The sequence below is a fragment of the Cimex lectularius genome, unplaced genomic scaffold, assembly GCF_000648675.2.
Source record: "Cimex lectularius strain Harlan isolate CLEC.00 unplaced genomic scaffold, Clec_2.1 scaffold207, whole genome shotgun sequence".
Classification (NCBI taxonomy): domain Eukaryota; kingdom Metazoa; phylum Arthropoda; class Insecta; order Hemiptera; family Cimicidae; genus Cimex; species Cimex lectularius.
Window position 1 is genome coordinate 141023 of NW_019392835.1, and position 17036 is coordinate 158058.

Sequence of the window (17036 nt, forward strand, 5' to 3'; positions counted from 1 at the left end):
CAAAAGCTAGGAAAAGGCTATGATATTTTTCCAGCAAAATAGTCCTCGATATTATTACTCCTCATAGAATGAATCGTTTTCCTAACAATATGGTTGACAAAATATAGCATTTTTGCCTGTTAAAAGCCGAACAGTTGGTAAATTTGAAGTGTTCCTGATAAGCAGTAAAATGTTTTGGTGCAGAAATCGGTCTTCTGATGCGCGTGACTCGGTCAGTACTATTATAGTAAAATGACTTCATTTCACACAAACCGATTTCAGTTTCAAAGGGGGACAATTCCAGAGGAGACGGAGACTAAAGAGCATATCGTTTGATAACTACCAATCTGCTTGGTATGCCTTTCCTCGCCAATTTAGTTCAAACGTGTTTCGGTACTCCGGATCTTCATTTTTTGTGTGATTTCGCGAAACGCAATCATCTCACAAAAGAGCATATGTTTTACAACTGAACTGCAAAAGCGAGGAAAAAGCTATGGCTATTCGAGCAATTTAGACTTGGATTTTATACTCCTCATAGAATAAATCGTTTTGCTGATAATACAGTTGACAAAATACAGCATTTTTGTCTGTTAAAAGCCAAACATTTGTTTATTTTGAAGCGTTATTCATCAGTAGTGTGCCGATTGGACTGTGTGGATTGTGACTCAGACTGCTGCTTGCCGTAGTATTTTCAACTTCCGAGTTCAGGTTGGAGATTTTCACGTTTTTACGGTTTACGCTTCGGTTTTAGCCGGGTGGAGCAGCCTAGGCGGTGGCCGGGGCGCGCAAGCGGTCTCGTCATGACCTGTGGTGGGGGGTCCTGGCGGCCGTTTCCCCACCACGCCGTCCCACCGCTTCAGTCAGTAGTACACCGGAAAAGGGCGTAGACGAACTGCCTCTCGCTTCGGGTTTGTTTGTGTCATTTTGGTTCGTTTTGTTTTTTTTAAAGTGAGTTGAGGATGTCTTCGAAGACGACGAAAAAGACCGTGACGACGACCACGTCGGCGACGTCGAGGTCTTCGGCCTCGTCGAAGAAAAGCATGACGCCCACCCCGCAGTCGTCCCAGGGGCAGAACGTGAGCCCGCTAAGTCCCACCAGGTACAGCCGGCTTCACGAAAAAGAGGAATTGGCCAATTTGAACGACCGGCTCGCCTGCTACATAGACAGGGTACGTCACCTAGAGACGGAGAACTCCCGTCTCACCAGGGAGGTGCGTACATCCCAGGAGACCATCACCAGGGAAGTCACCAGCGTGAAATCCATGTACGAACACGAGCTTTCCGAGACAAGGAAACTCGTGGACGAACTCTCTAAAGAAAAGGCCAAGCTCGAAATTGACATCAAAAGGCTCTTCGAAGAAACTGAAGACCTCAAAAACAAGTGAGTACCATTTTCGCTCCAAATTCTTCCCGGTCCCTGCGCACGCACCCTCCAACCCGGTTAAAAACACTTATTATTTTTTTTAAATATATTTTTACTTTTCTTTAAACAATACTGAACCCCAGGCGTTCATGTTAAAAAGAAAACTAGTACGGAAAATTATTTTCTTAACCGCCATAATATTTTGACGATTAAGACAAAAAAAAACCCGCGTTGTTTTCGTCACGTGGATTTCGCTGGTAAAGAATTACATCATGTTTTATAAATAGAAGTCCACCCCCCTTTACCTACATAGCTACTAATAATTGCCGCGGTATGTCTCCGGCAGACACGGATTGACAACTCGACTTGGAAGCTATTTCTGACCGACCATTTCGTCAAAATTTTACGTTCTAACATGATTTAAGTGTTGTTTTTTTTGTTAAACTTGTTTGACCGTCGTCGAATTGGAAAGCATAGGCCGGGTGTGGTTTGTATACGGTGACTAGTACGAAGGGAGAAAGGCGTGGGTAAAGGCGTCCCTCACGTCTACTGGCATGGCATCCCTTTACGCAATCCTGCCTTCCAACGACCGTCCGTTTACAACTAACATTCCATTAAACACAAACGGTTAACTGAATTTTCCTTTTATATTAAAAAAAAACTCAAAAACTAAACCTGCCACAGATCGATTTTTTGTCTTTCTTTAGTGTATAAAAAATTTAAATTATGTCTCGCCCCCTTGTGGTTTATATTAAAATCTTATACTGTTCCTTTTAGTTTTATTTATGCCTTTTTATCCTCGTTTCACCGGATAACCTTTGAACGGGATGACCTCAATTTAAGACCATCAAGGAAATCAATAAAAGTTAATACATGAAGCTATTTTTCTTAGGTTAAATTATTTCCCTTTATCCGTTGAAAATATCGAAGAACTTTTTTTTTCTTCTTTTGAAGTAAAAACTTTTATTTAAAAAAAAAAATGGTTTTGTGCCTCAGAAGTATCAACCGGCCTTCCTCTTTTGAGTGTAAACCATCCTTTGAACCAATCGTAACCATCCTTTGAATTATCTCTTTCTCTCCTGTTCTGTTGCAAATGAACGTTTTTTCTCACTTTCTCATTAAAAAAAATCCCTGGTCTATACGAGCAAGCCTCACTTCGGCCTCGTCTCCCCGACCGGCCTTAAAATAGAAAACTGTTTATTTAGGTCATTCGGTTCCGTTGTTTCAATTCCCTTGACTTAGTTTTTCCCCGTGATCTTCGGAGACCACGTGGGGTTAAAAATATATATATATATATATTTTTTTTTTAAATGTAATCCCATATTATAAAGGCTAATATACTTTCATATTTTCCCTTGAAATTGTTTAAAAAATGTGTGTATAATACTGAAAAACTAAAGACAAATTTTTCTAACGAAATGGAACCAGCGAATCGATTTTTATAGTCTTTTTTTTTGTGTGACACGCCTTTTTTCCCGTTTAATGTTTGCAGACCACGCTGAGTGAATGTTTCGTGTTTGACGGCGGCAGCGACATCTATCGCTTATTCGTACCGGCCGTTGGTACTTGGTACTCGCCGCGTCCGTTGTATGATCGTGACCGATTCAAATCTTTCAAACCGGCTGCGTTCGCCCCCCACACCTGTATTTTTTCCTTCCTTTTCGTTTATATTATATATTTTAATTGACCTTTTTTTTTTAAGTATTAACCCTAGAAAGGCAGTGTCTTATCTCTTATTTTATTGCAAGGTTGGGTGCTAAAAACCCCTGCTGTTAAAAAAAAATTGATTTTTTAAATTCAATTTTGTTAGTAATTCAATGTAAAAATAAGGTGTTCAGCTGGGAAAAAAATAGTATTTAGAAGTCATAATTGACCTTATTATACACTGACAGGCAAAAAATTCCACCCACTTGTAATATAACTTGATTTGTATATATTTTTATATATTGATCAGTCACGTTTTTTAACGTTTAATAATTGAATCGTTGTCTTAAAAAAAAGTAAATTACTAAGGCAAATAAAAAAAATTAAAAAGTCGGGCAAATAAAATTTGTTTTACACTTTTAATTAACATTTCAATATCGCGTATTTCATCCTTTTTCCTTAATTACGCCTCGGCATACTTTCTACCAGTCTGGAAATGTCTTTGTCGGAGGTTAGCCCATTGTTCACGAAGAGACCTTTCAAGATCGTGGAGTGTATCAGGAAGTGATGGACGTGCTCTTATTCGTCTTTTGAGAGTATCCCATAAATGTTCGACGGGGTTCAAGTCTGGAGAACGGGCTGGCCAGGAAGACCCTGATGTTATGCTGTTGAAGTTGCGTTTGTTCTATATGAGAGTGCATTAGAATAGGATTTCATCGAGAATAGACAACGCATGATGTTCCAAAATTTCATCCACATAGCGAGTGGCCGATCAAAGACCCTCCACGAACAACAACCAACTCTGTGCGACTCTCCATTGAAATTCCCGCCCACACCATGACTTGAGCTACGTTGAAAAGGTTGGCTCTGGGAAAAATTAGAAGCTTCGTACCTTTCATTTCGCCTCCCCAACACTCTTTCACGCCCATCTGGAGATCGTAGAACAAATCTACACTCATCTGTAAAAAGTACAGCAGACCAGTTGTCCGCTGTGTTCTCGAGTAAATGCGAAACGTGCAACAATGTCCGTTCTTGTCAATTCTGGTCCTCTTACTGGGCGAAAAGTCATCAATTCATACTGATTTAATCTTCTTCGAGCAGACTCATCCAAAACTTTCTTAAAAGAGGCTGCCATTTTCACAGCTAAAGCATGTCTGTCGAGAACACAATGACTGAAAAATAAAAACATTCGTTTTCAGTAGTCATTGTTATTAGTTTTTTATTTATTTATTTTATTTATTCACCGTTTATATTTGTAATTATTACTTTTTATCGAAATTCGCCGCGGACCAGTTTGAGAAGGCCTTGTATTTGGTGAAATTGTTGTGACATGTGAATTTGTATCGTTTTTTCCCTCTCTCCCCTCTTTCCTTTCTCCCCTTCCTTTCTTTAAGAAAGTAGTGAATGGGGAATGTTGGGGTTTATTCATTGAGTTCAGTTACTGATATTTGAAAGGAAGTTAATATTATATAAAATGTGTAGAGATTAGTCTCACGATATCTGAATAATTATATAAAATTTATCGAAGTCGTGAGGAGCGGTCAGGAATGAAGTATTTTAGAAAAACACCTTTCTCATTTTTTTTTCTTTCAAAGGAAGTCGTGAATGGGGATTGTCTGGGTTTATTCAAAGAGTGCAGTTACCGGTCAGGAATAAAGCATTTTAGAAAAACTTTTTGCCGACGTTTCGACCCTTATTTGAGTCTTCTTCATGGCATAAAGTGTGTTGCTATTCTTGTAGTGTCACAATGGCTAAAATACTTGTCAATTTTACACAAAATCATTATAACCATTGTGGACCGAATAAAGGTAGAAAAAAAAGCGTTTTCTAAAATACTTTATTCCTGACCGCTCCTCACGACTTAACAAATTATAACAACCGTTCATTGAAAAACACATTGAAATACTTGAATATTGAACTAGACTAATGAAATCACAATGTGCAATGAGCACAGAAGTTCACATTAAGTGGCATTTCATGATGCATTGCATATGGGTCACTGACAGCTTCCACATACGGTTCTACCTTCCTGTGACAGAATGCACAGATGTCATATTTATCCAAAATTGGAGGATTTCTTGTAGTGTCATGTCTGTCTGTCATGTTGTGATCCATCGGACAGTATACCAATCATTGGGTTTTTCAATCCCTGGACTAGTCTGGAATTTCATGTAATTTTTGAAGCTTGAGGTTTTTTATTAGCATGTTACGAGCTGGGAGAAATTCCGCCTGTCCGAGGTCATCGAATTGTCAAAATTCAAACATTGGTTACTTATATTTTTTAATTTAATTTTTACAAATTCATAAAAAAACTTCTTAATAAAGATAAATACAGAATTGAAAATTCTTTTGGAATTAAATTCTATTAACGATTCTTGTTGGCAGTCCCAGGCGTGTCGAGCATATCTGATTAAATTTCAACAAGCTGCCTTTTGTTAATTACAGAAATATTTAAATGTAAACAACGAATCTCTGATAATTTGGTATATTCGGATAAAAAAAATTAACTATGCCCTCCTTTTTTCTGAACCGATTTTGAAATGGTTTTTTTTCTCCATTTTATAAAAGTGAATTCACTGGATGAATTTTTTTAAAAGAAATTTTAAAAAATTGTAATATTTGAAACTGTAGCTTTCGTTAACAAAAACACTGTTTCAATTTTATTTTCTAGGTTGAGTAATTTTTGAGAAAACCAAGGAGGGGCACTAGTTATTTATACACAGGGAATAAACATAGATTAGTATATTTGAAAGATTAGGCAATCAAAAACTACAGAAAATTCATGAAAAGTGACAACACCGAAGAGGCAGGCTAAATGGCAAAAAGTGTAGTGACAGACCAGCTACATGAAGATAAACAAACACTGAGCATCCATAACGACCATATTTATAAAACTTTAACTGAAATTAGTTTTAGTAATGGGGTAAAAAGGGTTATTTTGGCTGGGGGGGAATAAATAAGCGTGTAGAGTAAAACACTGGAAGTTGAAAACAAAGTGCATTTTGGTATTAAAAAAAAAGGTTAATTTGAAATGAAAACGGGTTAATTTTAAATTTTAAAAAAAGACACCAAAAATGGTGAAATAACAAAAAAAAGTTGAGACCAGCAAAGCGTGAATAAACGAATGATGACAATCAGTAATTACCAAATTTACAAGAATTTAACTGAAGTTACAATTTTATTAATGGCTGGATTGTTTGTATTATCACTAATTTTTAAATGTGACCTTTAAGGATTACCTCAAATGTCGTATAGTTGGATTTTAATATGCAACAAAAAGGCTACAAGAGGTTCGGAAAAAAACGTCTTTTTCCAAACCATTTGACTAGTGGTAATGTCAGATGCTATTGAATTTTTCAGGCCTAAAGTTAGCCCAATAGAAACTTCTGACATAAGTCCATCCTCTCACAAACTGACTGATGATATAAACGATGTGGGGAAAAACCTTCTGGCCTATCGTGTAATCAGTGACAAAGATTATAAGATATATGTTAAATGTTTAATATCCAATTTGAATGAATCAATCAATGCTAATTTATTGTTAATTGTAAATGGTTTTTATTATCGGAGATAAACTTGTCCGACAAATTACAGTTTATTCAGGTTTTTGTCTTAAACTGTGCTGAATTGGACAAACATTAAAACAGATTTTGGGGAGTTTGAACTTAAAAATAGTTCAGACATATCGTGGAATCTGTGACAAAGATTATAAAATATATGTTAATTGTTTAATATCCAATTTGAATGAATCAATCGGAGTGTCGGTGGCCGCACCGGTTTAAGTATTGACACAGATATCCGTCTAAAGGTCCCGGGTTCGAATCCAGAAGCCCTTCATTACAAGTGGGCTTTTTTTTCCCCTCCCTTCTCCTAAAAACACCGGCACCCCGAGGGTTGATATGACCTATGCTAAATGGTTTTTATGATCGGAGTGAAGCTTGTCCGACAAATTACAGTTTATTCAGGATTTCGTCTTAATCTGTGCTGAATCGGACAAACATTAAAACAGATTTTGGGGAGTTTGAACTAAAAATAGAGTTCAGACATATCGTGGAATCTGTGACAAAGGCAATAAACAAAAATACCAGTTGGACATGAGTCCATCCACTCACTCAGCAACCGACATAAAATAAAGGCGGAAAAAGTGGAAAAAAATAAGTCTGACAAATTAGTTTATTTTGATTTTTTTGTTAAATTCTGCTGAATCGGACGAACGTTAAAAAAGATTTTGGGGAGTTTGAATAAAAAATAAACAAATGAATAAATAATAGTGGAATCTGTGACAAAGACGTTATTGTAACAACATTGTAATTCTAAAAATGTGATAATGGGTTGAAACAGAATATTACATAACAGATAAATTGCCCAGTTAAAAATAAACTAACTTTTGTTATAGGTTTTAGGCTTATTATGGCATCTTGACAAAGACAATAACAAGTGGAACGTAATAAAACCTGAAAGACTTAGACCCATGTGATAAGATCAACATGAGTTTATCCACTTAACAAACTGGCCTACACAAAATAAAGTCTGTAAAATACGTCTGATAAATTAGTTTAATTTGATATTTTTGTTAAACTGTGCTGAATCGGATGAACATTAAAACAGATTTTCGGGAGTTTGAACTAAAAAGAGTTCATTCCTATCGTAGAATCTGTGATAAAGATAATAAAATATATTTAAAAAAATTAATTATTCATGTTATATTACTCAAGCTTAAACAATACTGCCTGGGTAACATGTCCCATTCCTTTAATAGAATTTTATTTTATTTTTTACCATTATTTAATATCAATAGATTTGTTAATAGCGCTTTTATAAAATGGCCATAATAATTATTTAATCACAAAAATCTAAATCCAATAATACTACTAATGAAGTGATTAGCCTACAAGACACTACTGTCAAAAATTACTATATTAAGCTAATAAAATCTAATCGACCTATTGTTACTGTTTCTTTTCGTTAGATTTGTGAGTAAGTAATCTGTTCAATGGTTCTCGTATCGAATTTATTGATTAAAAAGGATTAAGATTATAAGTTGAAGGATTAAATTGGTTGATTTTCCTCTCAGTTAAGTACTTTTGATGATTTGTAAAATGTATTTAAAACAATTTATGTCTCCTGTAGTCTGAAAAATATTCAGATTAGTAAGTAACCCAAGGAATTTTTAAAGGATTAATGTATGAAATTCAGTTAATGTATGTGTGTGGTTATAAACCAGTTTTGGACATTTCCAGTCGTCCTGAGTCCTCATTGACCTGTTAGAAAAACAAACAGCAAAAATAGATCGATGAAAAACAGCCAGGCTACAACAATAAGTTAAGCATACCTGTTGTAAATATCTAAGTTCAAACCTGGCAAGTAATTTCGATTAATAAAAATAATAATAATTATTATAGATAACGATTATTTGGAGATTGTGAAGTGCGGTCTGGTGTGACATAGGTTTAGAAAACCATTTTCTTTATCGCGCCAATGTTTCGATCTTGATTGAGTTCATTTTCAGGGTTCAGTGTTTCTGTGAAGATGTGTCATTACTGTGCGACGTGTTGAGAGTGCCCCTTCTAAACCTGACAGCATCTCACAATTTCCAAATAATCATTAATTAACTGTCACTAAATACCACACATTATAGATAACATTTATTTGATTTTAAAGATTGGATTTTTCAGTGGAATTAGTCTGACAAATTACAGTTTATTCAGGTTTCCGTCTTAAGCTGTGCTGAATCAAACATTAAAACAGATTTTGGGGAGTTAGAACTAGAAGAAAACAGAAAAAAATGATAGTATAGATACAGCAACAGAAAAAAAAGATAATATAGTTACAGCAACAATTTTTTTTTACTGTTTTGTAACTTTAATTTTTCCCAGTTGAAAATTTAATCAATGGTGTTATTGACCTCTTGTCTGACAAATTACAGTTTATTCAGGTTCCGTCTTAAGCTGTGCTGAATCGGACAAACATTAAAACAGATTTTGGGGAGTTTGAACTAAAAATAGAGTTCAGACATATCGTGGAATCTGTGACAAAAGGCAATATTGAAACTATTTAACATAATATATTGTGTGTGCATATGTAAAAATTGTGTAAACAGAACATTGTTAAAATCCCTATTATCAATTGGTTTATAATAATAATTTAAGGAATTTTTTCACCATTATTTAATATCGGTGCAGTTAAATAATTAATTATTAACAATTAATACTAATAATTAAGTATTTACAAAAAGCTAATCCTATAATAATCATAATTAAGTGTTTTGTCTACAATACTCTTGACTTTCAAAAATTACTGCATTACAGATGATTCATAACAATTCGCTTTGAGTGGTGATAAGTTCGGATCCAAAACAATTGACAAAAACTGACAAATTACAGTTTAATTTGATTTTCGTGTTAAACTGTGCTGAATCAAACAAACACTAAAACAGATTTTGGGGAGTTTGAACTAAAATGTAGTTCAGACCTATTGTGGAATCTTTGACAAAATCAAATAAATAAAAGTTTAAAATATGTATTAATTGAATTTTTAAATTTCTCTGTGGATTGATGAACCTGTGAAATACGATTCAAATATAATGTCGCTGGATTTATGAAAGAACAAAATCAATATATTCCTAAAAATGAATCAATTTTATAAGTACTTTATTTACACTTGTTTACTATTTGATATTATTAATCTCACTCTGCCTCCACGATATCAGATACGTGGCCACTACAATCGGGTGTAGTATAATGCATAGCGATCATGATAACGGGACATTGTTACATCTTCCCCCTGCTATAGAAGAAATTTACCTGTAGGAATAAATTTGCTGGAATCACGTACAATTAATTTCTTTGTACCTTTGTTGCAATCTATTTCGTAGTGTTAGAAATGCATTGTGTAAAAAGAGGGACCACTTTTAATTTCGTCTAATTTATTTCTATTTACTTTATTTCCTCCTTCCCTGTATACCAACTCATTAATGGGAATTTGTATTCTTTCCAATTTTTATCACATTTTTTTTTATTCTTCTCATGATTTAAAATTGAATTTTCTAAAGCACTCTGATGGTGTAAATTGCGCTTAATTTGGAGTAGTTGTGGAATGATGGTGGAATCTCCAAGATATATAGGTGTAAATTTTGTGATGTTATGGATTGTGGTATTGTATGCCTAAGTACAATTTTCTGCTGCTGTCTTAGGCCATGATCATGTTTTTTCATTATCACTGTTTATTGTGCATCTAATATGATCTACTAATATGATGAAGACTTTCATTCAGTCCATTAGACTGTGAGCAATTTACTGAAGTAAAAAGTAGAGAAACACTTTTGAAACAATATATTCCTGAAACTCTGTAGACTTACTACTGAATAATGGTCGGCCAGTAGTATTTTAGCTTCATTTTTCTTGAGCACTGGATCTGCAAGACTTACAAAAATCTTGTTTTGACCACATGAGGTAGATATAAATGCAAATCTTGAGAAGTGGTCAACTGTAGATATTGTTTCGAGGAACTGTTGCCAACAACTGTGTCTATTGACATAATTTCGTATGGTGTAGTTGGCGGACCCAAATGGGAACGCAACCCGATTGGACAGAGTGTTCTTATATATTTGGCATGAATTTCAGTATTTTGTTACCAATTTATCCAAATTTTAAAAGTAGTAGTATGGTCGTCTGTAATAATGTGAGTTGAGCCCCTATGGGTCCAAATTGCATATGGATTTTCTCAATCAACTTTTGGTCTAATGTCTTCTCCTTATGCCCTTTATTTACACTTGTTCATTATTTGATATTATTAATTCTCTCTGATAATGTTCATACTTCATATCATTTTCTGACAATGTCTCCACGATATCGGTTACGTGGCCAATACAATTGTGCAATAGTCTCGCACATAGCGTTCATGCCACAAAGCCTCCTCGTAGATCCCTCTGGGGAGGTTTGCAGATAGCCAGTGTGAGAAAAAGGGTAGCCATTGGCAGTGGTCGACACTAGTCATAGTAGTTGTCAAAAGTTGAATGACACTGGTCAGTTGGTCAGAGTTAGGCACTATGGCAAATAACTAGCCAATTAACAAATGTGTCTGTAGCATTAGCACACTTAGTATGAATTATGTCTGAGCTCGTGTCTATGACTATAATGAAGTATTTAAAAAAAAAATTGTCTTTTTCGTCTACTAACTCATTGTAGAGCGTGTAGAATTCTTTTTTCTTTTTACATTTGTTTATTCATTCCTCACAAATCTTCTTTTTCTTTTTTTGTCTATTTCTACACAATCCAATTTCTTTCCTTCTTCTTCTTCATGTAAAATTGCAACCACTTCAAGGTAGGTACATTCAGCTCTCTAGTTTGTCTGTCGGCGTCTGTAGTGAGTTGTCGTGTGAAAACTTGTGTCTTTGCCGTGTCTGCCACACTATGTGTCGGTATACATGAACTTTAGTTGGGCAATGCCAACCATTTTTGGTCTACCTATCATTGGTTTTGTCTGTTATATGGGTTTCAGCAGTTTTCAAAAACACTGGCTGGCCCTCCGAGGATGCCCGTTTTGAATTATGGAAAATAGATCACCATATGTGAAGTTCTAGACAGTAAAAATATTTTGCTCTTGTTATTTGCACATTTTCTCTGTTAACTCATCCTGACACCTGTCCTGTGCCTACTTGCCGGTAATTTAAAAAATAAAATAAAATTGTGTGTTTGGCCTAAACAAAATTTCCAAAATAATTATTTAGTAACAAATTTCTTTTTGTGTTTCAGTCTTGATAAGAAAACAAAAGACTTCAATATTGTGCAAAATAGTCTTAACGTAGCCGAGTCCCAATTGATGGATTTGAATCCAAAGTATCAACAAGCACAACAAGATAAAAAGAAACTCTTAGTTGAAAATAAGGTAATTAAAAAGAAAAAATTGTTTAAATTCAGAAAATTAATTATTACCATGAAATTGTAGAATCTTGAAAAGGAGCGTAACAAACTAGCCGCACAGCTGGCTGAAAGTAAAAAGCAGGTAGAAGAAGAAACGCTTTCTCGAATTGATATGGAGAATACACTTCAGAGCATGAGGGAAGAGCTTGCATTCAAGGAGCAGGTAAATTTAATTTTACTATTAAAAAAAAGAAGTAAAAAAAGCCGAATTCATTTTATTAACCATAAATTTCAAAATTTAGATCCACCAACAGCAGTTGGTAGAATGCAGGACAAAAAAACAAGTCGAAATCAGCGAATTAGATGGCCGCCTCGCCCAAGAATATGAAGAGAAATTGTATCAGAGCTTACAAGATATAAGAGAACAATATGAGATTGATTTGGAAAATAATAAAGAGCAAATTAAGGTTATGTGCGAGGAGAAGGTATAGTAACAATTTTTTGTTTAATCATATTCTTTTCGAACTTTCCTGGAATGCTGATCCAACCACTGTAGTAAAAGATGTAGAAATTTACAGTGGCAAACGAATGAAATGTAGAGTTTATTTAATGGGATATAACAGCGTAGCCCCAGTGCTAACGTACATTTCTTAATTCATGAAATAAAAACTAGCCTCATTCTATACAAGAATGAGTTTGTCACATTAACACTTAAAAAATAATTGATTATTAATTGTGAACTACGCCATTAGTTCTTAGTGTAAGTTCATTGATACAAAATAATATAAATGTTAATAATAATATAAATGTTAATAAAAAATGAAATAACAGCACTACAAATAATTAATAAAACAAATATCTGTTTTCAGGTTAGAAGCTTGTCAAGCCAGTTGACGAGAAACACAAACGCTGCATCTATGGCAATTGAAGAGATGAGACAAACACAGCTTCGCGTTGAGACTCTTAACAAAAAAATGGCCGAACTTGAAGCCGAAAAGAATTTGGCAAATGTAAGTTTTACTAGGGTTGGTTGCAGTATATCACTATCTATATGATAGGTGATCTAGTGTGCACTTGTTAATTTTTGTCTGGGAATGTAAGTTTTAAAAAATTTTACCATCAAAGAGATAAGATTCATACCTTTTATTGCAACATGTAGGATTGGTTAGGCTACATATCTCTAACTCTAAGAGTGAGTGTTCACAATATGGACTTACCCAAGGCTGCTTTCTCTGGTCTCTGGGCTTTACTCATCAGTCCACTTGTCTCGTTTATCTAGGTTCGGCTGTCTGCTTTGATTTTCTAATTCTTTCCTTTTATGTTGTCTCTAAACAAAGACGGAGAGAAAGAAAAGAAAATTTGTTAAGCCTGCGAGTGTAAGTCATGACCCACTAGTCTTCTGGCTAATACTACCACATTTTTTGGTTAATATAAGTTTCCTTCAAAATATCGGCTAGTTTCATTGGCATTTCATCTAGTGAAAGAAGAAGGGCGTTCAAGAACTCACTGCATCCACCAGGAAAAAGTTTGTTGAAAAATATTTAACTTTCCACATGGAAAACCAAAATTTATTCTTGATACTCACCTGGTCTGTTGACTTAACTTGGGAATCACCAGGTTTGTTGATTCTCATGCTCTTCGGAATACTTGACTCCTAGTTTGTTATTGACTCACCTGGTCTGTTGGCTTTACTTGACTCTCATACTCTCGGGAGTCTCTAGATTTGTCGACTCTTCTGCCAAGTTTACTTGACTTTCCTGGTTTGTCAACTTTATTCTTCTCTCCACCTTTCTCATACCTCAATTTTCCTGGTATAATTGACTGCTTTTATTCTATTTAAAATTACTGGAAGCTTCAGTTATTCAGCTCACCGATCCCAGGGTCAATGGTCCTCTGTGTAGGGGCCTATCTGGTCCAAACGATTCTACATTTATGGCGACCCCTACTTTGTTGTCCCTAAAATCTTATTTGATCATTGTATTTATAAACCCTAGCAAAACCTTTTTAACCTTAGCATTATATTAACAATTACTGCATAATTATTGACAACTTTATATTAAGGTAGACTAGCTTAAAATAGGATTTGTTTCCATTAAACGTAATCTTGTTTCAGCAACGTGTCAGAGATTTGGAGAAACAGCTTGAAAACGCAAAGGGCCAGTACATTGAAGAATTTGGAAAATATGATTTGGAGATTACCAGATTGAGGGAAGAAATGGCTCATCAAGTGCAAGAGTATCAAGATTTGATGGACATCAAGGTAGCACTTGACATGGAAATTGCAGCTTATAGAAAACTCCTTGAAGGAGAAGAAGCAAGGTAGTAAAACATTAATTTAAAAAAAATTCAATTATTCATTATACGTTGATTTAATCCAATTAATTATACTTTTTATGTAAAGTCTTGGTTGAGATGAAATTAATTGAAATAAATAAATAGGTTAATTACGACCGCCAAACATATATGGACTTTTATGTAATATTTGCTCCCAAATAGGTTGAACATAACGCCCGTCGTATCTCCGGCTGCTAGGCCAACACCGAGAAGAATCGCTCGTGCTAAGCGCAAGCGAGAATACTTCGAGGAGACTGAAGAAACCTCTGCTAGTGATTATTCTGTTACTTCAACATCTAAAGGGGATCTTGAAGTTTCAGATTGTTGTCCTGATGGGACCTACGTGAAAATAACAAATAAAGGAAATAAGGTTTGTGTTCACAACTGCATCGTTGTCAAAAACCAGTAACAAGTATTAATTAAACCATTGGTTGTACATTGATAACAATTTTTCTAAAATTCAGGAGTTGTCGTTGAGCGGGTGGCAAGTTGTTCGCAAAGCAGGCAACGATTCTTCGACCTTCAAGTTCCACCGTACTGTTAAAATTGAACCAGGGGCTGTAATTACTATTTGGTCTTCAGGCAGCTCTCACGATCATGATCCTCCATCTCATCTGGTGATGAAAACCCAAAGATGGGTCGTTTCTGACAATATGGCTACCAGCGTCATCAATCCAGATGGAGAAGTAAGTCATCCGTTTTCCTGTCTATTTTCCCAACTTAAACCATAATGTCTGATATGCCTAAATTTTTACTTGTTATAGTATATTGTTAGTGATACAATTTTTTTAAATAATCTTTTAGGAAGTTGCTGTTGCAGAGCACAAAAAACAACAGCGTTCTTCTATGGTTTCTCATCAGAGAGACTCAGGTGGCTACTTTCCACAAAGATCATATCTTCCTCGGTCCCAGTTCAGACAGGTGAATAAATTACACTACTGTGGGATAGTTTTCTATTGAATATTGTTTGCTAGTAATTTCCAAATCCAAACTTATAATGGCTGTAGTGTTAACATCACCACCAATTGAAACTGAAAAAAACAAACTGTATCGTAGATATGTTACCTAACCTGTTCTTAACCCTCACTCTTAATCCTAACTCTATCTTGCCTAACCATTCCAAACCTCATTCTACCTTACTTAACCCGTTCATGTTCTTAACCCTCACCCTAATTGTACCCCGACCTTGCCTAACCTTCACTCTATTCCTTACCATACCTAACCTAATATCTTCTTAATCCTAACCCTTCCTCACTCTAGCCTTCACATTAATCCTAACCTAGTATAATCCATACCTAACCTAATCTTTATCCCATTTTACCTAACCTAACCTAGTTCTAGCCCACCCAACCATCCTTAACCTTATCCTTGTGCACTCCTCTGTACCATAAAATTGATCGAAATATTTACAAAAAAAAATTATGCATCTAGCCCAAAAACAAATCCACGCTAAAATAATGTACAGTTGGTTTATTTATTAATTGATTTAAAATAAATAAATTTAGTTTTATTACTTGGTTTTATCCATCAGACATGCATTTGGTCATCATTAGTGGCTGGTTATGCCTATTTTTTCTCTACTTAGCACTAGTCACCAACAGAATATAACTGGAAAATTAAGACAGAGATATCATTCCAATCAAAAGCCTTTGCCAACCTCACACAAAGGTCATCATTAACTAAAACTGAACCATTCCCACTTCTAAAATTCCACACCAAACTTTCGATCAATCCTAACCTGTATCCTCCGGGTGCAGTGTTGCAGAGAGAAAATAATCTGTATTCACACCCACATATTTTGTACATGTAAATATTTTAGTTTTGACCATCCCTATTTATATTCTTTGTTAATACTTTTCTGTCTTGTTTCAGGGAGATGCAACCTCTGGTGTCTCTGAAGAAAGGTGCTCGATAATGTAATTTTAAATCAAATTAATTAGACATAGACTTAATGTGACAAAAGTGCACATAAAATTGGAATCTTCCTTTTCTTTTTATTTAAAAATATATATAGTTTGTGTTGATAGGTTTATTTAAAAAAAAATCACAGACTTAATATTAATTTTCCTTTTTATAACATAATCTATGTCATTCACTGATAGCATTATTAAGGTACTTAATTTTTGGGCTTTATTCTTGTAATATCATCTTTTCTTTTCTTCTTCAAAATTGTTAAATATAGGAGCTTTTATTTCTGAGTATTGTACGTGTGTTTAATGTTTCTTTTCAATTGTATATAAATGCATAAGCATATAATTGAAAGATGTGAACAATTGAGAGGAGTCATTTGTTAGGTTTAAAGTAATATTAGTCATTTGATAAGTCCAGTTTTCAAGTTCCACCAAATAAATGGGAAGATTTAAATTTTTTTATTGATTTTTTTATATTTGTGTTCAAATAGTTATAAAAATAAATTTAAAAAAAAACGATGTTTTGTAGATTTATCAACTAACTTATGCAGATAATGTTCTCTTGGTTGTTATCAGGTTGTTCTTTGACCACATCCCTGATAACAACCAAGAAAACATTTAAAAAAGATGTGCAGCTAATCAGGCAAAGTTGATTTCTTTTTTCTTTTTTTAATAAAATTGGTTATTATATTTTCCCAAATATATGAAACAAATCTGTGAAGGGGAAAATTGGCATATTATTAACTTTGCTTTTTTAACTCCATCATCTTTGTTATTCTTGTATTTTGTTTCGCCAAACAATTGCCAAAGAAGGAACTGATATTGAAGCACTTCGGGTTCTTTTTGTTCCTCTGAAGTATTATTGTTTACAAGAAGAATTGAGTTAAGAAATTGATACAAAAAAAATGTATGAAAACTTATGAATTTGGATCATTTAATTAAAAA

The 17036-nt window shown here is 34.5% G+C and overlaps 1 protein-coding gene across 1 annotated transcript; it reads left to right on the forward strand.

Moving 5' to 3' along the window:
- The first annotated feature begins 709 nt into the window (after window positions 1-709).
- LOC106667216 (lamin Dm0) lies at window positions 710-16443 on the forward strand. The gene is made up of 10 exons (XM_014395037.2): window positions 710-1360; window positions 11740-11872; window positions 11933-12070; window positions 12150-12332; window positions 12717-12857; window positions 13961-14166; window positions 14344-14551; window positions 14646-14867; window positions 14986-15102; window positions 16054-16443. Exons 1-10 carry the CDS (start codon window positions 939-941, stop codon window positions 16099-16101), a joined length of 1818 nt encoding a protein of 605 aa, XP_014250523.1. The 5' UTR covers window positions 710-938; the 3' UTR covers window positions 16102-16443.
- Window positions 16444-17036: the final 593 nt, after the last annotated feature.